Source organism: Cucurbita pepo, chromosome 3, assembly GCF_057944985.1.
Source record: "Cucurbita pepo subsp. pepo isolate OVF chromosome 3, ASM5794498v1, whole genome shotgun sequence".
Lineage (NCBI taxonomy): Eukaryota > Viridiplantae > Streptophyta > Magnoliopsida > Cucurbitales > Cucurbitaceae > Cucurbita > Cucurbita pepo.
The window spans coordinates 12247707-12273921 of NC_141800.1; the positions used below are offsets into that span (position 1 = coordinate 12247707).

At 37.4% G+C, this 26215-nt stretch overlaps 1 protein-coding gene and 1 non-coding gene across 2 annotated transcripts; one reads left to right on the forward strand and one right to left on the reverse strand.

The window, feature by feature from the left end:
- Positions 1 to 15616: 15616 nt before the first annotated feature.
- Positions 15617 to 16444, reverse strand: LOC147793251 (uncharacterized). The gene has a single exon (XM_087122184.1). It carries the CDS (start codon positions 16442 to 16444, stop codon positions 15617 to 15619), a length of 828 nt encoding a protein of 275 aa, XP_086978310.1.
- LOC111786804 (small nucleolar RNA R71) lies at positions 15852 to 15957 on the forward strand. Its single transcript, XR_002812690.1, has one exon. It is a non-coding gene; the product is annotated as a small nucleolar RNA R71 (small nucleolar RNA).
- Positions 16445 to 26215: the final 9771 nt, after the last annotated feature.

Genomic DNA, 26215 nt, shown 5'->3' on the forward strand with positions numbered 1-26215 from the left:
TAGCTATGCCTAAGGCTTCATACATTCCAACCAGCCTAGTCTGAAACTTGCATCCAAGGCTTCTTACGTTCCAAGCTATGCAATTTGGAAACGTATGCCCAAGGTTTCTGTAACGACCCAGGAAAGATAGAAAAAAATATATATGTATATATAATAATAAATAAATAAATAAATAAAGGAAAACGAGAAAAAGAAAAAAAAAAAACTCAGTCGCCGGAAAACCCGCGAGTTTTCCAGCGACCGCCGAGTTTCGCGGAACCCACGCAAAACGACGGTCACAGCACGCCCACCCTCAGCCCACGACACCCAGCATCTTCAGAACACCTGCAAAGGGAGAAAAGAGAGAAAATTTCGAGAGAGAGAGAGATTTCTGACAAACGTCGGCGAGTGTCCAGTTTCTCCGACGAGCCCTCAAACCACCCTCAAACCGACACCAAACGACCTGTTACCACCATTAGAGGATCCCTAACGAAAGCACAATAACTCAGGGTGCATTTTGTGTTATTTCGTAAGCGTCGTCGTCGGTAACCGAGGTTGGAAAATTAGGTTTCTTAATCGATTCTTAGATCTGTGGCTTTTAGGAGCTTTTAGGCCGCAAAACTCCCAGAAAGAAAAGAAGGACGATGAACAAAGAGGAAAAGGGAAGGAAGAAGACAAAAATTAGCAACGGAAACGCAGCGAAAAGGAGAGAGAAAGCTCGACGAAAAATCGGCTGAAGTTGGGTAAGGAAGACGAGATCCACGGATCCAGGTCAACCCGAACCCAGAACCCGGGAGAGCCAGCCCGTTCCTCCCTTGGCCTTTGCCTTCGGCCCAGCCCAACTACAGCGGCCCAAACCTCAAACCGGCCGAGAAGCTACGGTTCAATTGAACCAACCCAGACTAGACCCACGGTCCAATTGAGCCGGCCTGCAAACCAAACACTTGCGGCCCAGCCCAGTAAGCCGAGGCCAAAAGATTAGTCTTGGCTCAGTAGCCTTCCACAGCCCACGACTCGAACCACGACCCGAACCGGACAGCGACTCGCGCTTCGACCCGACACTACCGCTCGACGTGGCTCTCTCTGCTGCTGCCACGTGTCACACAGCGGCGCAGGCAGTCCCTCGGCTCGATTCGGCGCAAACAGCTCGGCTCCCTCCAGTGACGCTCCTGCGGCTCCTCCGACGGCTCCAGCAGCTGTTCGGCTCGGCTCACCTGTTTTCAGCCTGGTTTCCACTGTTTTGACCCTCCCGGATCTGTTTTCGGCCCCGATTAAGGTATCCGAGGCTGTTTTAGAGCCGTATTTCACATTTATTAAATTATAGGTAAATTAATTGTGAAATACTAACGGAAAGTGGTGAACGGTGTGATAGGAAACAAACCCCGGCGACGTAGGAAGCAGCTCTCACGTTACGGGAGCTTGTGTTTAGCTATTTAGGGAGTACTTCGGCCAAAGGCAACCAAGTAAGTGGCCTTACTATAGGATAGGCTAAATAATTGTATGAGTTATGATGATGTGTGGATTATGATGCTTGATGATATGTGCGGTATATACATATTTTGTTGAGTGACGCTTGATATGTTTGACGCACGTTGTGGCATTATGATGAGCATGATGATTGCATGATTTTTACCTTAATATGATGATGTTTTCCATATTGAGCATGCTAGATGATGATGAGTGCCATATTGCATCATGTCGTTAGATCGACGTAAGACACAACCCTAAGAGCATGAAAATGATATTAATATAAATATCCACGAGTATGAGTTACCTAGAGTAACAAAGAGATGAGACTAGAGGGTTGTGTCAGAAGAGACATTACGATGGATTTAGAGGGACCTCATGCATTTTGTATGTTCATAAGCATAGGGCTACTTCCCCTAGAGATGATGAGTGCGGACGCGCACCTTATGATGAGCGCGAATGTGCACAGGTGCGAAAGCACACAGATGAGGGTGTTCATGAGGCGCATGACACCATGGGGTTCCGCTGACCTCTGGACGTCGCTACAGATTAGCTTGACCAGAGGGTCCAGGGGGTGTGCGAGCACCCTGGGGACTCACACTCGCACATGTGAGTCGTGTGTTGGGAAGTACTACACATCCAATTTGTCCGAGACTGAAGGCCACCCCTAAGATGATTAGAGATAGGTCCCTAAATCATGATTGCATGTGTTTGCATTTGCATGGCCCCTATAGCGAAGCCACTTACTGAGTATTCTTTGAAATACTCAGGCCGTGTGCCACATCATTTTTCAGGTAAAGGCAAGGCGCACTTGTACAGAGGACGGCGGCATCGCGAGCAGATACTGTGGCACGTGCATAGGGTAGATTCATATTTAAATTTCTAGTCTTAAGTTAGAATAGGTTGTTTTGCATTTCATTGTTTTAAATTATTTTGTATTTGTTTTTGTTTTCTCTAAATTTCAGTATTTCATATTTAAACATGTAAGACCATGGCTGTGTTTTCCAAAGAAGAAGTTGTTTTAAACGTTTTTTTTTGAAGTTTACGTCATCAACTATGTTCATGTAAGAGTTATATTTCCGCATTATAGATGAGCATGAGACGTTAGTAGCGACTCTGAGTATGTGAAAATTTAGGGTCGTTACAGTTTCATACATTCCAAGCGGCATAGTCTGAACACCTACACCCAAGGCTTCATGCGTTCCAAAAAATGTAAAATAAAACATGCATAAAAGATTTATTACGTGTGAGGATCGGATTGTCTCGATTGCTCAAAAAGGCGGGTAAGTTTTCCTTCTTGATAAGACCATTAAAATTTAAAACATAATTTACATTATATCAAAATAGTGTGCGCACATTAGTTATTTAAAATACAACATAATAGTTAAAAGACATAATAAGAAATAGACACAGAACATTTTAAAACAAAGGTTTGAGGACGACAGGTGAGGTTTGTTTATGGCACCTGCTCAACAGTCCGCTGTCGACCTTGACCAGCTCCTTATCACCTGGAAAAAAATGGAGAATAAGGAATGAGTACAAGACTCAGTAAGTAGCCTACTTATAGACTCTTAATCGTGTTCTTGATATGCTAGGGTACCACATTCTTTGTTCTTGCTTGTTCTTGATCTTGTTTTTGTAAGTACTTCGGCCCTTTTAATTCTTGTTCTTGACTTGGGGTTCTTCTCTTGATCTTTCTTGAGGACCTTGGTCCTTGAATCCTAAAACCTTGGTTTTCCGTTAAGGGCCTTAGTACTATGGTTTTTGGTTCTTGGTCCTTTGTTCCTAGTTCTTGTCCTTAGAACTAGGATCTTGATCCTTGTTCTATTCCTTGATCTTTCTCTTGTTCTTGGTACTTTCTTGGTTCTTGTTTTGTTCTTGATTCGTTCTCCAAGACACTCCCCCTAGGATTTACGGCACTAGACATGCACCTGACAATCCTGTGTCCAAGGCTTCATGCATTCCAAGCGACACAGCCTTAACCTACGTCCAAGGCTTCATGCGTTCTAAGCGACGTAGTCTTACCACATCTTAGGGCTTGCCCCTCGATACGGTTTGCTTAACCTATGCCCAAGGCTTCATGCGTTCCAAGCGGCATAGTCTGAAAACCTACATCCAAGACTTCTTACGTTCCAAACGATGTAGTCTTAATACTGCATCAAGGGCTTGCCCATAATACAGTCTGCTTAACCTATGCCCAAGGCTTCATGCGTTCCAAGCGGCATAGTCTAAAAAGCTACATCCAAGGCTTCTTACGTTCCAAGCGATGTAGTCTTAATACTGCATCAAGGACTTGCCCTATAATTCAGTCTGCTTAACCTACGCTCAAGGCTTCATGTTTTTCAAGCAGCTTAGTCTAAGTCATGAGCATGCTGTACTGTGGGAGGTCTTAGGAGGTTCTTGATTCGTGGCTAAGGTAACGTACTCTCTTCTTGTTCCTCCTGTTGGGTTTTATGTCCTAAAACTCATAGTTTGTAAACAAAAACATATTCTATTTTCAATAAAGTTATTATTGTTATTTATTCAGTAAAGATTGTTATTGAATAAAGTGAACTTTACGATCTTTAATCTAAATCCAATAAACTAAGAACACTTTGGCTATAGTATGATTACTTGAACTATATGTAGAGACATAAGATTTGATCAAGTTCAAGTATATATTCAAAATGATCTATAGTATAAGGATAAGGCTGAATATCTTATTCTGGGGACAGTATAGATACGGCCCACTTTTGTATATGATATAAACAATGTGATCACTACATTGTACATGTGAAGACATGTGAGTGGGGGCGTCCTATGCAATGAGTATTGCATAAGATCGGACCATGAAGAAAACCACTCTCACTTTATAATTTCGTTTACTATTGAGACTGATTTTCTTTCCATTCGATAACCTAGGTAACTCGGTTTTAATCCTGAGCTAACCATGAACTCCTGTTTATTCGAAATTATCCTTAGATTTGCATGGGTGAGAGTGACTCTAGTTCGCCGACTCAATAGGCCTCCCATTTCAGGGGTAAGACTAGATGAATGGCTGGGGACGTGGGGTGCAAGATGGAATTCACTCCTACCCACTTTTAGGGATAGAAGAGAGGTAGTTCCCTTAAGCATTGACTCCAGGTCTTGAACAAGGGGCCCCACCCTCTCATTGGCCTGAGAGGGATTCGGTTTACTGGTTGGACCAAACCAATTGTTCATTAGAGAATCAGTGAGACATAAGGAACAAAAAGTAACTTCAGGGGTAAAACGGTAAATTGATCCAGCTCTAGTTCCGAACAACCTGTGAAGGATCGACTTACTAATCATGGTTATATCAAATGGACAGAAATATATCTATAGTGAGGGGAGTGCAACTACTAGGCTATAGTGGAGTGTCCTAGTAGTTAACGAATGTTGGTTAACCAGGTTAATGAGTTTAACCGGTTAATCTTGGATCGTTTCCCATGATCTATAGGTCCATTAGGTCCCTCTGCTAGCTCATATCGGAATAAACCATGGAATAGTGTGACGAGTGAGTTCGAAGTGTTCGAATTCAAATTAGGGAATATGCGCTACATATATACGATATATTTAACCGCATTTTTATTTTATTTACGAATTAAACAAAAAAAGAGAGAATATGAGATATTTAAATAAGATTTAAATATCTTAATTGTCGGAATTGATTGGGATTGGCATTTGAATTAATATTAAATATTAATTAAATAGTTTAATTAATCATTTAATGTTACTTTAATTTGAAATTAATTATTCAAATTAATTGTTGAATTAAAATGAAGAAAGTCAAAATGTTGACTTCATTTAATGGAAAAGTACATGTTGGTGGAATTTTGAGGTGTCAAAATTTGGTTTAACCAAACTTGCATGCTTGCCAAATAAACCCCACAAGTTTGAGTGGAATTTTAAGTGTCAAAATTTGGTTAATTCAAACATGAATGCTTGCCACATAATCCCAAGTATTTGAGTGCATAACATGCAAACATGACTCTTTAAATAAAGTGATCATGGTACATGGAAGGTCTTCTTCTTCTTGGTGATAAACCTTGAGAAAAAACCTCTCACAAACACTCTCTTCATATATACAAAATCCCTCCCAAGTTTAGTCACTCACCGGATTCCACAATCTCGTTCTAAGGCCGGAGGATAGTGGAGAAGACACTCGTGGTCGTTCGAAACCGGTTCGTGAGGAAAAAGGGGTTTGAACTACAAAAGGTTAGTATCTAAACTCATTAAGTTTTAATACTTTTGAACATGCTAGTTATTTACCATAATTGATGTTCTAAAAGTGCCTAAGATCCAAATTGCTTCCGCATGTGTTATATTAACACCATCAATTGGTATCAGAGCAAGTTTTAGGCACTTTATTTACATTAATTTGATCATGGTGGGTACCATTTCATGAATAAAATTTGTGGTTGCTAAAGTGGATGATTTTGGTTTTGGCATTTTTTTTTATGCTTCTATTTGATACAATTATTGTAATAAGCCTAATGTATATGGGCTTTAATGAATCAAGAAAGGTCTGTAATTTTTATGGAGTCATTAGAGTCCATTTTAGGTTGTAAGATCGAAAACGAAAGAGATAGCAAGCTGAACCGAAGAAGATGGAAGAGCCGGTTCGAGTGTTTTTTCTGTCGTTGGGGTCCGATTCAACGTTTTTAAGGGTTGGTTCACCAAGTTCGTGATCCTCGGGAGCGGCTCAAGTTATTTTTAATTATTAATGTAATAATTTAGTTGATTGCTTGCTTTAAAATGCCAAAACCAACCCACTTTAGTGTGTTTAATTAATTATGCATTATGAATGTATGTTTTAATTAAATATAAAATTTATATTGCATAAAGTATGTCATATAGATTTAAAGTCCCACCATAGGCTAAGCATGTTTCATGCATTCCAAGTATGTTATAAGTATTATAATGTATAGTATGCATGTTTAGGGTTCCATGAGTGATAGATATAAATTGTTATATTATTGCATGGAATGGTTGATTATATAATTGTTATATAAAGCATGTTAGATGCATGTTATAGGTTATTTTCAACGTCATAAAACAAGATAGACGTTAAAATCTATAATAAAGATAAGTGCATGCTCACTTAGGGTTGAGAACCGAGCACGATCAATTTTAATTGTTAAAATAGGTCGATGTCTTACAAAATTACGGTTACGAGAAAGCTCACCTAGCACGATCTTGTCTAAGGATGGAGGTACTTAAGTTGACGGTTTACGGAACACCTACTACCTGGAGATCAGATCAGTACTTGAGCTTAGTTAGCCCAGTTTTATGAGCATGCTTAAGTGATGTAAAATTTAGAAAAATCACCTAGACTTAAGTTATATTTAATTAGCCGGAATATACTTAAGTAATGAGTATACCCAACCATCTAAAATACTTAGTGGGAGGAAAAAGGTGTATAAGATACATCGTTTTCTTTTTACGCTCTCTGTAAAATTCACACAGTGAGATTCATGCTCGGCCTCGTGTCGCCCTGGGAGCGTCCTCCATTCGGAAGGTATTTGCATGAGTCAATAACAAGGTGAATAGAGAAAGTATTTATAGTAAGTGGGAGAAGGAAGTATATCAAATACGTCCTATGGTCTCCACCACTAGGTTGCACCGTGAGATTCTCATGTCCCACCTGCATGTTGCCCTAGAGCAACTACCCATTAGGATGGTCGTAACATGGGAGTCGAAACAATGCAAACTATAGAAATGGATAGGATTTCTTAGGTCCGTTCCCAACTTTGGCTTTTTCATTCGATAGCATTGTTGGGACCGATCTATGAGGTCTGAAAATCGCGGGTCGCGGGTCACACTTACCAAGAAATACTAAGAGTTGGTATATTCTTGACGAAAACAGCGATAACTAAGAACACTATAGGAACAAGAGTTATTCTGGGATTAGTGCTTAAGTCAAGAATGTCTTGGTTTAGTGAATGAGTGATTGACTGCCCCTCGGTAGCAGTTGCTCTAACTCACTAAAGTATCGTTGCAAATTAATAATGATTTGGGTACATTATTAAATTTGCTAAAACTGATTGGATTAAAAAAAATTAAGTCAAATCACTAATAGAATTTTCTTTATATCACAGCATGACAAACTCAATAGTACAATTACTCGCTTCTGAGAAATTAAACGGCGACAATTACACAACTTGGAAATCAAACCTAAACACAATACTGGTCATTGATGATTTAAAGTTTGTTTTAACTTAAGAGTGTCCTCCAAACCCCAGCTCAAATGCAAACCGAACAGTTCGAGATGCATATGACAGATGGATAAAGGCAAATGACAAAGCCCGAGTGTACATTCTAGCCAGCATATCTGATGTTTGGCTAAGAAACACGATGTTATGAGTACTGTTAAAGAGATTATGGAATCTCTAAAAGGGATGTTTGGACAACCGTCCTTCTCCCTTAGACATGAAGCCATAAAATACATTTACAACTGCCGTATGAAAGAAGGGACCTCAGTTAGAGAACATGTCCTGGACATGATGGTCCATTTCAATGTGGCAGAAGAAAATGAAGCTTTCATTGATGAGAAGAGCCAAGTCAGTTTTATCATGATGTCTCTTCCGAAGAGCTGGAGTTCAGCACCAATGTGGTAATGAACAAAATAGAATATAACTTGACTGCTCTTCTCAATGAGCTACAGACTTATCAGTCCCTCTTAATGAAAAAGGGACAAACAAGGAGAAGCAAATGTTGCTATCTCCAGGAAATTACTACGAGGATCGTCCTCCAAAAATAAGTCTGGACCTTCAACTTCTAAAAGTGTTTTGATGAAGAAGAAGGGTAAAGGGAAAAATAAGATTCCTACTGACCGCAAACACAAGGTTCAAAAAGCAGATAAAGGAAAATGTTTCCATTGCAACGAAAACGGGCACTGGAAAAGAAACTGCCCAAAATACCTTGTAGAGAAGAAAGCTGAAAAGACACAACAAGGTAAATATGATTTACTCGTTGTAGAAATATGTTTAGTAGAGTATGACAACTCAACTTGGATACTAGATTCAGGGGTGACTAATCATATTTGTTCTTTTTACCAGGAAACTAGCTCCTGGAGAATGCTTGCGGACGGCGAGATAACACTCAGGGTTGGAACAGAAGAGGTTGTCTCAGCAAGATCAGTAGGAAATTTAAAGTTACTTTTTGGAGATAGATTTATTATATTAGATAATGTACTTTTTGTTCCTGAAATGAAAAGAAATCTAATATCTATCTCTTGTTTATTAGAACAATTGTATAAAGTATCTTTTGAAATCAATGAAGTGTTCATTTGCGAAAGAGGTATTCATATTTGTTCTGCAAAACTAGAAAACAACTTATATATGTTAAAACCGAGCGAAACATAAGCTATTTTAAATACCGAGATGTTTAAAACAGCTGAAACTCAAAATAAACGACAAAAGATTTCTCCTAATACCTATCTTTGGCACTTAAGACTAGGTCCCATTAATCTCAATAGGATTGAGAAATTGGTTAAAAGAGGACTTCTAAATGAGTTAGAAGACAACTCTTTACCTCCATGTGAGTCTTGTCTTCAGGGTAAAATGACTAAACGATCATTTTCTGAAAAATGACATAGAGCCAAAGAAACCTTAGAACTAGTGCATACAGATCTTTGTGGTCCAATGAATGTCAAAGCACGAGGAGGGTATGAATATTTCATCAGTTTTATTGATGATTATTCAAGGTATGACTATCTTTACCTAATGCATCACAAGTTCAAAGCTCTTGAAAAATTCAGAGAGTATTAGACTAAGGTTGAGAATCTATTAGGTAAAACGATTAAAACACTTCGATCAGATCAAGGAGGAGAGTACATGGACTTAAGATTTCAGGACTATATGATAGAACATGGAATAAGGTCTCAACTCTCAGCCCCTGGTATGCCTCAACAAAATGGTGTATCAGAAAGGAGAAATAGAACTCTATTAGACATGGTTCGGTCTGTGATGAGTTTCGCTCAATTACTCGATCCGTTTTGGGGATATGCAGTGGAGACTGCTACATACATTTTGAACATGGTTCCTACTAAGAGTGTTTCAGAAACACCTTATGAGTTATGGAAAGGGCGTAAAGGTAGTTTACGTCACTTCAGAATTTGGGGATGTCCAGCACATGTGTTGTTGCAAAACCCCAAGAAATTAGAACGTCGTTCAAAATTATGTCTATTCGTAGGATACCCCAAAGAGACGAAAGGTGGTTTGTTTTATGACCCTCAAGAAAATAGAGTGTTTGTATCAACAAATGCTACATTCTTAGAGGAAGACCACGTAAGAAATCATCAACCTCGTAGCAAACTAGTATTAAGTGAAATTTCTAAAGAAGCTACTAATAAAACAACAAGAGTTGTTAATCAAGCTGGTCCTTCAACCAGAGTTGTTGATGGAGCTGACACTTCTGGTCAATCACATCCTTCTCAAGAGTTGAGAATACCTCGACATAGTGGGAGGGTTATAACTCAACCCGATCGTTACTTGGGTTTGGCAGAAACTCGAGTTATCATACTTGATGATGGCGTTGAGGATCCATTGACCTATAAACAGGCAATGAATGATGAAGATAGAGATCAGTGGATTAAAGCCATGAATCTTGAAATGGAGTCAATGTACTTCAATTCAGTCTGGGAACTTGTAGATCAACCAGATGGGGTAAAACCTATTGGCTGCAAATGGATCTATAAGAGGAAACGAGACCAAACCGGTAAGGTACAGACCTTTAAAGCTCGACTAGTAGCAAAGGGTTATACCCAAAGAGAGGGGGTGGACTATGAAGAAACCTTCTCTCCTGTTGCTATGCTTAAATCCATTAGAATACTCTTGTCTATTGCCACATTTTATGATTATGAAATTTGGCAAACGGATGTTAAGACAGCCTATCTAAATGGAAATCTTGAAGAGAGTATTTATATGGCTCAACCAGAGGGGTTCATTGAACAGGATCACGAGCAAAGGGTTTGCAAGCTTAAAAGATTCATTTATGGGTTGAAGCAAGCATCTCGATCTTGGAATATAAAGTTTGATACTGCGATCAAATCTTATGGCTTTAAACAGAATGTTGACGAACCTTGTGTTTATAAAAGGATAGTCAACTCTACAGTAGCTTTCCTGGTGTTGTACGTTGACGATATCCTACTCATTGGAAATGATGTGGGATTTCTTACTGACATTAAGTATTGGCTAGCGACACAATTCCAAATGAAAGATTTGGGAGAGGCTCAGTTTGTTCTTGGAATCCAAATTGTTCGGAATCGCAAGAACAAAACACTAGCATTTTCTCAGGCATCCTACATCAACAAAATGTTGATTCGGTATAAGATGCAGGACTCCAAGAAAGAATTATTACCTTTTAGGCATGAAGTTCATTTGTCGAAGGAACAAAGTCCTAAGACACCTCAAGAAGTTGAGGATATGAGACACATTCCCTATGCATCAGCGGTCGGCAGTCTGATGTATGCCATGCTATGTACCCGATCGGACATATGCTATGCTGTGAGAATTGTCAGTAGATATCAGTCCAATCCGGGACGTGCTCATTGGACTGCCGTTAAAAATATCCTCAAGTATCTTAGGAGAACGAGGGACTATATGCTAATGTACAGTGCTAAGGATCTGATCCTTACAGGGTACACTGACTTAAACAGAGGAATCCGCATCTTCATCATGTAAAATTGATGGAATAAGGAAAGAGAATAAGGAAATAGAGAGTTATCCCGGTTTGTTGCCGTTCGTCAATAGAAGTTTCCTTCTCTTGAGCTCTCACGTCCACCTCTTTGCCCTGATCAATCCTTGTTGCTGTCAACAGCTGCTGGATTAGGGTTTTCTTCTTCTTCTCTGGTTTCACAGTAGTTCACTGCAGCAGAGGCTGCTGCTGTGTAATTCGATTTTCTCCCCCAAAGTGTGGCTCCCCTTCCTCTTGGTCTTCCTTTTCCTTTTATATTGAGCATGAGTTTCCCTTTAGGGCTGAAAAGGAATAAGTTGTCCGTTTCCTCATTGGGCTTTAGGGCTGAAAAGGAATAAGTTGTCCGTTTCCTCATTGGGCTTTAGGGCTGAAAAGGAATAAGTTGTCCACATAGGATGTTCCTAATTGGATAGTCAATGACCCACTTGGACTGCTGACGTGGATTTAAAATTTCCATGTCATCCCCCATTTGTTTCCAAATTTGCTACTATCACATGCTTTAGCATAAATGTCTGAAATTTTACCACATAATTCAATTAAATATACAATTAAGATCGATTTATGCCAAATCATATTTTTTCATGTTCAGCCGCAATAAACGATTTCATGTTCACTAAGTAGAATAAATTGGGAATAAATGAGAAAATGGTGAATAAGAGTGCAATATTAACTACAAAAAGACTTGATATGACTCTACATTTACAGAGTTATCACACCCCCAAACTTAAAAGATTGCTCATCCTTGAGCAATCATTCTCTCCACTCTCCCTTTTTTCTCATTAACAAAATGTTCGTAGAGTATTTATCAAAGACATGATTTAGATCACATTCTTTATATTCCTTCCTCAAATTAGTTGTTTCCCACATTTCACCCTACACTTATCACCAAATCTTACCAGAAAAATAACACATTCCTCACTTCCATCGTATTCCCCAAAACACTACTAAAATGATTACCATTCATTTTACCTTTGCTTCATAATTTATTTCATTAACTTTCTCTTATCATGACAAAATTTTTTCTCCCAAGAATCCTTCAAGTCATCCCCCTATTCTCTGGGTACTTCCACTTGTGGTGCAAATCACCTAAGTCTTCAAGGGATGACTATACAGGCTAACACTCGTTCTCTCCTTAGCTCGACTCTTTTGCTAGCATCCTATAGTTTTCAGTGTGGCCACATTTGTGATGCAACTCACCTGAACAATAAGGATACATTTTTTTTTTTTTACATCCCAATTACCTCCGATTCAGACACCACCATTGGTGATGCAGATTGCCTGACAACGAGCAATTATGACTTTTTGTTTTTAGCATTGAGAGTTCAAGCTTTAGGTTGAAGAGGAATGGTCTCGGGTATGGTGTTTTTTTTTTTTTTTTTTTTTTTTTGTGGGGGCGATAGAATTTGCTTTAATACCCCCAAACTTAAACTAGCCATTGTCCTCAATGAGCATTAGTGTGGGTGTGGAATCATTCTTGAAAGTAAATTGAGGTGTAGAAGCTCTTGGTTATTGTTTATGTTGGGAAAATGGTTTAAAGGTTAGGTGAATTATGGGAATTCTTTCTAATTAAGGTGGATTATGATAGATTGGATCCTCACCTTAACTTTGATGAATACTCTTCAATGTGAGCTTCAATTTCCTTAATTTTCTTTTAGAAAAACACTCCACTCACCTTACTGTTTTATTTATCCCATTTGACAATACATCCCTAGTTCTTGCACAAAACATCATGACTACATATAGAGAAATATGCATGATCTATTACCCTTCCTAAAACTTCATGCTTCTAGGTTGCATGCATGGATATCTTTCAAAATTATATGCCGTCAACAAAACAAAAACAGACAACAAATATATGGATGCATGCTTCAAAATAAGATAATAAGATTGTAAAGGGTGTGTTTAGAGAATTCTCTTATCTTTAGACATTGTGAAGATTCTTTGCGGCTCCATTCTTTTAAAATTTTCTCCAGAAACTTGGAAATACTGCTGCTGTAAATCTGCTATTAGTCCAGCTGTTGGTACTGCTGCTGTATGTCTACTGTTGCAAGTGAACCATGATGTCTAGCAACTCCTTTCTTAACATTTCAAGCTTACTCGAGAATGTATAAGGATTATTTTCTGTCCATTTCTCTTTTCCATATAAATTTCTTTCCTTGGGGGATTAGAAAATCTTTTAGGATGTTCCTAAAATAAATTTTCTTTGGTGGTGTCATGGCATGTAGTGAATGAGAAAGTGAACAACATTAAAATGAAATAAAACCACATGCAAATGAAAATGGACAAGACAACTATGTGGCAACGTGCACTACGAGAGAATAATATTTGTCATGAATCACATCCTAGCATGCACTAAGTGTAATTAGTCTCCTTTATAGATTGAAATTAGCATTACTAGCCACATCTCAATCCCTCTAATTCATCTACAAAATTGGCTAACTTCTTTGGAGCATATGAGTTATTCACAATAACAAGTAAAATAAATAAATAAATAAATAACTATCATTCTAAGGAAAGTGAAGATAGCTATTTAGAAACAACTATATAGGTGCATAAATAAAAAGAAAAGAAAAACTAACTTGGTTTACTCGGAGCTTCATATATTTGCTTGCAAATTGTGACTAACTCCCTCTTCCTCTTTTCATTTTCTTTTTTATCCATTGTCAAAGAAGTGATGCCCCTTTGGAACTCTCCATCTTGAAGTGGGTGGGAATAATTTCATGAAGTCTATCTCCCATATATCAAATAGTTCTTCTAAGATGTAGTTCAATGGTGTGTCATCAATAGATAACTTCATTAATGAATTCATTCTTCCTTCTAATTCCAGTGATCCAAAAATTCTTACCGTTTTCTCCACTTCTGCTTGTGTAGTGCAATTATTCCAGCTGCTGTCCCCTTCTTGTTGCTGTTTCCAACTATTAGTTGCTGGATTCTCTGTCAATTTATAAATTGTTGAGCATTCCTCTACTACTGCTGGATATTTCATGTTGTCATTCATATGAAATTCTATTTGTTGATCATTCATTCTCAACATTATTGTTCCCTTGTGGACATCTACCAATGTTCTTCCAGTTTTCAAAAATCGTCTCCCCAAGATAATTGGCACATCATGATCCGCTTCATAATCCAAAATGATAAAGTCAGCTGGAAAGATGAACTTGTCCACTTGAATTAGGATATCTTCGATTTTTCCTTCTGGATGAGTGAAAGATTGATCTGTTAGTTGAAGAGTGACTATAGTTGGTCTAGCTTCACCAATACCTAACTTTTTGTAAATAGACAGCGGCATTAGATTAATGCTTGATCCCAAGTCACATAATGCTCAACCTAGCTTCTTCCCTCCTATTGATATTGTAATTGTGAATGAACCGGGGTCTTTCTCCTTTAGTGGGATCTTGTTTTTCAATATTGCACTACACTCTTCATTCAATGGTACCACCTTGAATTCTTCAAACTTTCTTCTATTGGTGAGCACATCCTTCAAGAATTTCACATAATTTGGCATTTGCTTCAAAGCTTCAACTAATGATATATTTATGTGAATTTCCTTAAATATGTCCATGAACTTCTCAAAGTGGGCTTCTTTCTTCTTTCTTTTTATTCTTTGTGGAAAAGGAGGTGATGGTGTGTGTGTTCTGCTCTCTTGTCCACTGCTGATTGATGTTTGCGTTTTAGGAAGCTTCACAATTTCTGCATAATTTCTGTTGTGTTCTTTCTGTACAGCAGCTTCTACATCATTTTTGTTGTGCTCTTCCTGCACAACAGCTTCTTCCTTTCTTTGCTGTGTATCAGCAGTTTCTTAAGAGCAACTATCACCGTGTTCTTTAATTTTTTCTCCTCTGCTGGGTATTTCTTTCCCACTTCTCAACTCTATTGCTTGACATTGTTCCATTCTCTCTCTTTTTGGCATTTCGGTGTCTGCTGGCAGCTTACCAAGAGGTCTATTTCGTAACTCATTTGCTAATTGATCTACTTGAACTTCCAAATTTCGCAATGATGCTTGTTGACTTTGTATCACAGCATCATTTTTAGCCATATATTCCTTTATTAGGCTCTCAAGCAATATTTCCTGTATGTGTTGAGCTTGGCTACTTCCTTCCCATTGGGTGGTGGCTTGTTGAGAACCATATGTCAATTGATTTTGTAATCCAAAACCCGGAGGGTAATTTGCTTTAGTTGGCATTTGTTGGTTGTATGAGCCTTGTCCCTTCCATGAGAAGTTTGGATGGTTTCTCCACCCTGGATTATAAGTATTTGAGGAGGGATTGTTTTTTTTTGTTGCCTTGACTAGCTTGATTCCCCACATAACAAATTGAGGCCGGATTGCTTGGACATTGATCAAAAGTGTGTTCCTCTCCACAATATACACAAGATTCAGTTGCTGTCTGGGTCATCACAGCAACTGTATGGGCTGGTGCTTTGATCATTGAGCCTTGTCCAAACGCCAGATTTTGTAAAATATTAGTCACCGAAGCTAGTTGAGCGTTGATAGAGGAGAAAGCATCAACTTCAAGTACTCCTCGGGTCTTCTTTCCGGGTTGCTTCTCACATTGGCCCATTGACAATTGTTAGATACTATTCTCTCTAAAATCTCATATGCTTCATTGTATGTCTTTGACAAAATAGCTCCATTGGCAGAAGCATCAACTACTTGTTTAGTAGCAATATTTAATCCATTGTAGAAAGTCTCAATTTGTATACAATGAGGTAGTCCATGGTGAGGACACTTTCTAAGCATCTCCTTAAATCTTTCCCAAGCTTCGCTTAATGTCTCATCTTCAAACTGTTGAAAAGCAACAATCTCATTTCTGAACCGTGCGTTTCTAGTGGGTGGAAAGTACTTGATCAAAAATTTCTCTGCTAGACTAGTCCAAGAATCAATTGTTCTCGGTGCTAAGGTATTCAACCATGATTTAGCACCATCCCTCAAAGAATAAGGGAATAAGCTCAATCTAATCACGTCTTTATCCACTCCCTGAAATTGAAATGAGTCACTAACTCCCAAAAATGACTTTAGATGTAGGTGGGGATCTTCCGACGGTAGTCCATGAAATTGCCCAATGGTTTGCAACATTTGAAACATCACGGGCTTTAGCTCAAACGTGGTTGCTTGCATTTTGGGTCTAATAATGCACGGATTTAGCTCTTCCATAGCTGGGTGTGCATATGCTCGGATTGCTAGTTCTCTATCATCGGCTAAATGAATGACATTAGCAGTAATTCTCTCTTGATTAGCCATCATCACTAGATTTTCAAACTCTCGATTCAGTTGGGCCATTTGCTGTATATTCTGTTCTGCCATTTTCTTTTTCTCCCTCAACTTTCGTCTAAAGGTTCTCTCTATTTCGGGATCAAAAATAAATTTCAAACCCGTAGGTGGGTTCATGCACAGAATTCTGCAGCAGTAACCTCAATTCTGCAGTAGTAAATATAATTCTGCAGCAGTAAATTCAGCAGTAGAAAATTCAGCTTACTATGGCTTCTTTTTGGCTCCAACTCACGAAAATCTACAACAAGTAAAATAACCAAATTAGGTTCCCAGGCAACGGCGCCAAAAACTTGATCGCTTGTGGATGTATATAATAAAATGATGTAAAATTCACAAGAATAAGTGCAAGTATACACTATCACAAGTAGCAAGTAATAAGTAAATTATCGATTCCACAGGGAACCTATCTTTTTGGTTAATTTTATCGCTAGAAATTAAGTGAGTTTTTGGGTAACATTCAAATGGGTGTTGGAGATTTTAATTATTACAAACTAAAACAGAGTGCCACTACTGTTAAAAAAAAACAGAAAATGATGAGAAAATCAACTCTAATGAGGAAGGTTCGGCTAAGAGAGATTAAATAGATAAGTTGTTGAGTTTTGTGGTAGATTTTAGTTCCTTTTAGTAGATTCTCAAGCCCACTTCCGAGGGTCATGAATGGTGATTATTTCCATAATCGTTGTAATTTCTATAAACAAGGCTCTAGAAGAAGAATTATTCCTAACCCTTCTATTACCCTTCAAGTCTCCTTGCTATGGAACTAGAGTATTAAAGAGGATTTCATTGCTCCCTCTCTTCTCCCGAATAAGAGAACAACTATGTATGTAAAGTAGCTAATTAAACATACATGTAAATCATTGACAACAACTCTTTAATAAACTAAAATCATACCGTCAACGTACTTAAACTATATAAAACTCTCTCGCCTCCCCTATTAAGTTTAGCTCTCCATACAAACTGAATTAAACAGAGGAATCCGCATCTTCATCATGTAAAATTGATGGAATAAGGAAAGAGAATAAGGAAATAGAGAGTTATCTCAGTTTGTTGCCGTTCATCAATGGAAGTTTCCTTCTCTTGAGCTCTCACGTCCACCTCTTTGCCCTGATCAATCCTTGTTGCTGTCAACAGCTGCTGGATTAGGGTTTTCTTCTTCTTCTCTGGTTTCACAGTAGTTCACTGCAGCAGAGGCTGCTGCTGTGTAATTCGATTTTCTCCCCCAAAGTGTGGCTCCCCTTCCTCTTGGTCTTCCTTTTCCTTTTATATTGAGCATGAGTTTCCCTTTAGGGCTGAAAAGGAATAAGTTGTCCATTTCCTCGTTGGGCTTTAGGGCTGAAAAGGTATAAGTTGTCCATTTCCTCGTTGGGCTTTAGGGCTGAAAAGGAATAAGTTGTCCACATAAGATGTTCCTCATTGGGTAGTCAATGACCCACTTGGACTGCTGACGTGGATTTAAAATTTCCATGTCATCCCCCATTTGTTTCCAAATTTGCTACTCCCACATGGTTTTGCATAAATATCTGAAATTTTACCACATAATTCAATTAAATATACAATTAAGATCGATTTATGTCAAATCATATTTTTTTCATGTTCAACCGCAATAAACGATTTCATGTTCACTAAGTAGAATAAATGGGGAATAAATGAGAAAATGGTGAATAAGAGTGCATTATTAACTACAAAAAGACTTGATATGACTCTACATTTAGAGAGTTATCAGTTAACCAGGTTAATGAGTTTAACCGGTTAATCTTGGATCGTTGGAGTCCATGATCTATAGGTCCATTAGGTGCCTTTGCTAGCTCATATCGGACTAAACCATAGAATAGTGTGACGAGTGAGTTTGAAGTGTTCGAATTCAAATTAGGGAATATGCGCTACATATATACGATATATTTAACCGCATTTTTTTTATTTACGAATTAAACAAAAAGAGAGAATATGAGATATTTAAATAAGATTTAAATATCTTAATTGTCGGAATTGATTGGGATTGACATTTGAATTAATATTAAATATTAATTAAATAGTTTAATTAATCATTTAATGTTACTTTAATTTGAAATTAATTATTCAAATTAATTGTTGAATTAAAATGAAGAAAGTCAAAATGTTGACTTCATTTAATGGAAAAATACATGTCGGTGGAATTTTGAGGTGTCAAAATTTGGTTTAACCAAACTTGCATGCTTGCCAAATAAACCCCACAAGTTTGAGTGGAATTTTAAGTGTTAAAATTTGGTTAATTCAAGCATGCATACTTGCAACATAATCCCAAACATTTGAGTGGAATTTTGAGTGTCAAAATTTGGTGAACTCAAATTTGCATGAACATGCAAACATGACTCTTTAAATAGAGTGATCATTGTACATGGAAGGTCTTCTTCTTCTTGGTGAAAAACCTTGAGAAAAAACCTCTCACAAACACTCTCTTCATATATACAAAATCCCTCCCAAGTTTAGTCACTCACCGGATTCCACAATCCCGTTCTAAGGCTGGAGGATAGTGGAGAAGACACTAGTGGTGGTTCGAAACCGGTTCGTGAGCAAAAAGGAGTTTGAACTACAAAAGGTTACTATCTAAACTCATTAAGTTTTAATACTTTTGAACATGCTAGTTATTTACCATAATTAATGTTCTAAAAGTGCCTAAGATCCAAATTGCTTCCGCATGTGTTATATTAACACCATCACCTCCGTGACTTTAGACTACTCCCCTTAATAGACCGTAAAGATCACTTGCTCGGTGCATACTTAAACATGGCATCCTGCAAGTCTGCAAGTCATCCCTTCTAGGTGAGGAAAACTTGAGGCATGACATCCTGCAAAGGAAACATGGTGCAGGGCATCCCACCTAGAAGAGGAATTCTTGGGCACCGCTTGGTGAGAGGTCATGGGTCACTTTGGACATGACTAGAGTATTACCTAGCATTCTTGAGTTCCTTGTGTTTGGGGACCTTGGTCCCTCGTCCTTGAGTGGTACCTAGCATTCTTCTTACTTGGGTAGTTGTAAAGCTTGTGTGTTGTTGTTCTTGGTTCTTAATCTTGTAAGTTTCTAAGGTCCTTGATTTCCTGAGGTATAAGTTGTAACTTGTATTTGTAACCATATGAACCAATCTTAGCTTGATTTGTTTTAGTAGGTCATAGATTTCTAGGGAGTTCTTTAGAGGGTTCTAGAAGAGTCTAGAGTCTTGTGGTGTTTCCTTTAGGTGTTTCTTGGGTCATAACTTGGTTTAGGTTCCAAACTTACTCCAATCAACTTGAGACCTCAAAAATATCTTCATGTCCTTCATAATGGACCTTATGAGAAGTAGCAAATCATTTGGAGCACGTATAGACCTTGAAATCTCTCAAGTAGTCCTAGGGGCATTTTGGTCATTTTACACCTAATTCTTGGTTTTGCTACTTAACGTGTTCTAATGGCTTTTTAAACTTCACCAAATCATCAAACATCATAATATAAGACCTACTTCAGGGTTTCATAGCATTTGGAGGTCATCTAGGTCATGAACCGTAGGTAGATGTCCTTAGGGGCATTATGGTCATTTTGCACCATTTCTTGGTTTACCTACTTATCCTTATCCAATGACTACCAAACTTCATATGTAATCTTAACATGCTATGGTATCCTCAGCATTAAAATTTCATAGGCAGCAGAGTTCATCTAGTGGGTTATTTTAACGTTACTTAAATCCCAAGAAATTTATTCGGTTCAAGGTCTTAACTTACGGGTCTTAGGGTTTTTCTTTCATATATCTTAATTTCATACTTGGTTTAGGGTTCATATGGAAATCCAAGCGATTCCTACAAGTATTTCTTAACAAAAAGTCCAAGGTGGCTACTTACCTCGATGTTGACGTTCGGGACCTCTTCTCTTGAGCTTCCGGTACCCGAATTACTTCAACTTTCCTTTCACAGACTCCTTATTGTGTCTACTTTCTGGAACCATAGAGTTTTTCATGAGAACCGGTCTGAAAGGGAGTTAAAATTGAGAAAAATCGAGGGAAGGTCGAGTTTTTGGGTTGACATGGTCGGTTCAACTGAACCGGCCACGTCATCGTCTTCTTCCTCCAGACGGGAAAAAGACGCGAGCGATCGTTCGCGCCGCTGTCTGTAACTCGCCCTCCCCAGCTCCCATCGCCCTGTTTCTCCCCTCGATTCCTTCATGAAACTTAAAGAGGGTGTTATAAGGAAGAGTTAGGGATAGATTTCATACCTTTTCTTGGATCGTAGCCTAAGATATTTGCTTCCAAAGTTCGTCCAAAATATGATTTCTCGCCGGAGTAAAAACAGAGGATTTCTTATTGGGTAGCCGATTCTAGGGGCTTTCGAAGCTTGATTTCTTCACAAAACCTCTTCCTTATCCTTTTCTCATGCTATAGGAATTGGTTTGGAGGAACGAGTTTGAGTGTGGGATCTTAATTTTGAGAAACCACCCTCAGTCTGCAAGTTACCCGACGCCTCCGTTTTTCGATCTCTTGGGTATCTTGTTATACGACGTTTCAGCTCTCCATTCCTTCATAGAACTTGTGGGTAATCTTGTTTAGAAGCTATAGGAACAAGTATGAAAGGAAATGGTGGATAATTACTCTCGAATTTAGAAGAAACCCGAGAGTAGGAGACCACAATCTAAACACTTATTGCCAACGACTGGGAGCTCGACCTTGCTCGATTCTTGTTCCAAACGATTGCCCCAACTTCAGAATTTATAGGGGAAACTTAAACCGACATTGGGAGCTCCAGAATCATCGTGAATTGCCGGTTGGATTTTCTGGAAAATCCGTCGAAAATATCTACTCCGATCAGAGACTCACCAACTCTCGTTTTGAATACTAGCCGTTGGATGTGATGATTTGTCCATCTTCTAGATCATATCCAATTTTGGGGAAGATCCAACGGCTGATATTTGAGTTTCGAGAGATTTTGCTCAGATGGTCACGGTAGATGCTCTGCTTTTGATCAGAGGGGCATTTTCGTAGTTATCCATTCTTCCAGGGGTATTATGGTAATTTTCCACTTTCTAAATATTTTAATATTATTTTCCTGAAAAATCCATAATTTTTCTAAACATCCTTCATGTCATGTTGATCATTCTTCCCTTCTTGACCATCTTGAAATTCCTAAGAGATAAGGAACTAAAAATCCGGGAAGATCCTTGATATTTGGGAAAATGACATTTTTGTCCTTTTCGCTTACGCTTTCATTCTCAATCCTTCTCCAAAGGTCTTGAGTCCTTAAGATTACTTCTTATGGTTTAGAAATGACTTACTAAGACCCTTTTCTTGCTTAATCCTCATAATTTCCTTCCTTGGATCCTTTGGGTCTTGCATAGGTGGCTTTCCTTCGTTTTTAGGGTGTTACATTACGTTACAAACGATGTGGTCTAAGTCACGAGCATGTTGTACCATTAGAGGACCTTGGTCCTTTATTCTTGCTTGGCACCAACATTTTTATTGTCTTGGTGGAATTAAGGCTTATGTCATACTTTTTTTTCTTGTTCTAATTCATAGAGTAATTTCTTGGGACATAAGCCTTCACTTCCCTTGTTAATCCCTATCAAGTATCCAAGCTCATAAGGGTTGCCGAAGGATCATGATTCTTTGTTGGGAGGTCATTATGGGTAGTCTTGTCTTTTTCCATAAGCCTTGGTTTATATCCCTAATATGTTCTAGAACCTTTAAGATATTGTAAAATCCTTCTTAGAGTCATACTTATGTTTCTTATAACATTGAGGAATTCTGAGAGTCTTCAAAACTTCTCACCATTTTGGTCATTTACTCTATTTCTTTAGTTTAGGATCTAACTTCTTCCAAACATGTTAAACTCTTAAGTAAATGTTTATGTCCTTATAAGTAGGTCGTTCATGAATCCTTAAGTCATTTAAAAAGTGTTTGGACCTTGAAATACCTTAAAAAATCTACATGAGCATTTTCGTAATTTTCAACACTAATTATTTGTTTAGTGCCTAAAAGGACTCCAATAAATTTCAAACTCGTGGTGATGAAAGAAAATGGAAGATTGTTTGTGTGATTCAAACCCCGGAATAATATTGAAAAGTTTTTAATATGTATGGCCAAACACAACTTGATTTCTAAGATTAAGAATTACAAACGATAGGTCATGGAAGAGGATATGAATTTTGAAACTTCAGATGACTAGAAAGTACAGAATACTGTAACATAAAATAACACCATCAAATTCGTTCATACAACAATAACTATATTTACCAGAAAACCATAGTAATAATATCTAATGAGATCTTTAATAAAAATACATATATATATATATATATATATATATATATATATATATATATATATATATATATATATATATATATGTACATATAATATTCCCAGACTCGACTCATGCAAAGTCTACGATGCTCGCATGAAATCTACCACATTGATGTCATTGGTGCACATAGGTTGTCTCGGATACAAAGGACCAAATCGAACTTTTATTAAGGACAAATTAGTGACACTAGCATAAGCTAATCAGATAAGTGGTCTTACTATCAATATGGTTAGAAATTGATGTTGAATGATAACACATTCCCCCTGGTTCTCCACGTAGTATGTGTTTGATATGTGTGGAGTGTTTAGAAAATGATAAGATCGAGATATGTTTATGATCAATATGACTATAATAAGTCTATATGACTATGATACGTTTATGAAATGATATGACTATGATATGTTATGTTAGTAATATGATATATGTTATGGTATGCTTCGTTTGATGATATATTTGAGATATGCTACGTGAATAATTTATATATGCTATGATATGACATGTGAATGATATGATATATGTTATTGTACGATGCGTTTGACGAAATGATATGACTATGAGATGTTATGTGCATGATATGATATATGTTATGGTACAATATGTTTGACGATACAATGCAAATTGTGATATATTTTATGATATGATACGTTTACGATATGAAATGATATGTTGGGAGACACGATATACTTATGATATAATACACGTGACATGCATGACATGCATGACATGCAATAAGATGATAATGATATGATATGAAGGAAAGCACTAGAGGGGTTTTTATATATGATAATGAAAAAGGAAAAATGTTGGGACCTCTTGCACCATTATGTGTACATGCATCGAGGAATACCCACTTTTTATGATGGTACAGACGCATTCGTTACGAGAAAGGAAAACGATCATTATGTTTATCATACTATTGCAACGGTCAAGCAGGAAAAGATTCATTATATTTATCCTAACGCTGCGACGGTCGCTATTTTTAAACGAGTGTCCGACATCAGCACCTACAAGAGAAATCTCGCCCGAAAAAAGTGGTCAAGGAGGTGTGCAAACCAACTGATGGCTCCACATCCACGCACGTGTGGAGCATATGTAGAGCAATAATTACACATCCACGTTTAGGATACCCACCTAAGGAATAGAGACAAATATGATAGGTCCAGGGAAGACATTTCTGTACCGCTAACGACTACATCGCAATTCCATACCATGGCACATGCGTAGGATAATTGTACTTATTTCATTTAGTATTTTGTTGTGTCATTTTAAAGATGTTTTCGAACAAGTAATTCAATGGTAGTATTTTGGGATTATGTTTTGTGTTTTATGATAAAGTTTAAACGTTTATTTCCACATAAAATGATTATGTTATGATGACGGTAGCGACTTTAGGTAAGTATAAATCTTGGGACGTTACAGTTTGTACTAAAGCTCTAGGTTATAGATTCTGTAGACTAGTCTACGAGGTATGCTTTGCATGTTCCACAGTCCCACCATCCACGCCCCGTCACGGTCAGGTATGTCATGCATAAGATAAGAAAAAGAATTGTCATTGATTGCATATATTGTTATTGATTGACTATTATCAAATGTAACTTAGGATGGAATTTGGTAACATTGACTATGTTATAGTTGACTGCACTATTGTTGACTTAGTTAATCTAGAATATGATATGATAAGGCTAGGTATGAAATTTGGTGACCATTAGATTACAATGGAGGGGCTCAACCAAGGGTAGGTGTATAATGGCTGAAATGCCCTTGTAATTATGTACTGCTCGCTTATGACCAAAGTGACCTCCACCTGGCATGAAATTTGATGAGGAGCGTTGTGTCTTGGTTTAAAAGGATTATACAAAGTTAAAAGGTCATCGAAATATGTTGAGAATTTAAATCAAAATTTGGGGTAGTAAATGTCCAAAATACCCCTATGAGAATTCTAAGATTTTTTCAAGACTTTAAAAGACTCAAAATAGTGGGTAAATCTATATGGCACTCATTTATATATTAAGGTTAAGTATGAAAGATCTTAGAGAATTAGTACACCTTTCGAGTAATCAAGACGAAAAATACTTAACTACCCCTCAAGACACTTTATAAGAAATCAAGGTTTTTATGAATACCAAGTGACAAGTTGCTTATTAAATATTTATGCATGCAAAGAAATGTTTGGCTATATGAATTAGGGAAACCTTATTAATAATTTTTTCTTAGTTGTGCTTCAAGACTTAACAAAGAACTCTTAGAACGAGAACCCGAGTTATTTCGAGATTAAAGCACTTTCGAGTATGAAAATTTTTGTTTAGAGGTATATGATGTAACAACGGTAAAAATAATCTTGACAATTATTTAAATATGTACGGCCAAACACATCGTGATTTCTAACAATAAGAATGACAGAGAATAGGCTATGGAAAAGGATCAAAATTTGAAACATCACGAGAATAGTTGCATCAAATTCTTTTCCATTTTCTTCCCCTATCATAACTTTTTCTTTTCAAATAACTTTCTCATCCCTTAAACTGTCCTTAGGTCCTTTAGCTTTTTCCTTTAGATCCCTTAATTCTTGTGGGCGCCTTAACTTATTAGGGATATGACATTCATAGACATAGGTTTTCCTAGGTTCATGACATTTACCGACCAATTGACCTAACAGGACTATCAAGGGAGTTCTTTAGGTGTAGGAATAAAGTTATGTGTGGAAATGGAAGTGGACAACCTGATAGAATCCCCTCTCCTTAAACTCATCCGAGGATGACATACCACATAACTACGTAAGTATGATTTAGGTAATAGACTAATTATCCAAAATTCTCCATGTTTTAAAAAGTAAAAACATTTATTGTATTTTTATCCGTTCCAAATCACTATATTGCAGTTCATGCTTCAGAGAGCTTAAAATTTTGGTCATGATAGTGAAGTAATGAACGGTGAGGAGGACATGCTGGCTGCCCATTAATTATTGTCAATGCTGACTGTGATCAACGAAGAAGACCGTGCACATACGAGGAGACTTGCATGTGTTTGCATTTTCTAATTTCAATGTGGTCGATATACTAACACACAACCTATGTATGAAATATTTCAAATTGTCAAATTTCTTATTAATATATTGTTTCTCGTGATAAATGGTAAGGTATATGCTGCTTTTGGACATAAAAAAAAAGGATAAATTACAATGTATATTATATAATATTAATATGGTGAAATGTAGGTGGTTAGAAATAAATAAATTTATATGGTAAATAATTAATCTTTAAATCGGTTTAAAAATAATTTACATATTTTCCTTTCAAAGTTTGATACAGATTGTGTCAGTGATTGGGTTTATCATAAATTTGTCCTCAAAATTTTACATTCAAAACCCATCATCTTCCTTTGCAACTGCATCACACATTTCAACAATTTTTTACAACACAATCAAGAGAAATGACAAAAGTAGGAGCAATTTTCACCGGCTTCTTCATTACTTTCCTCGTTTTATATTCAGGTCTAAATTTTCTT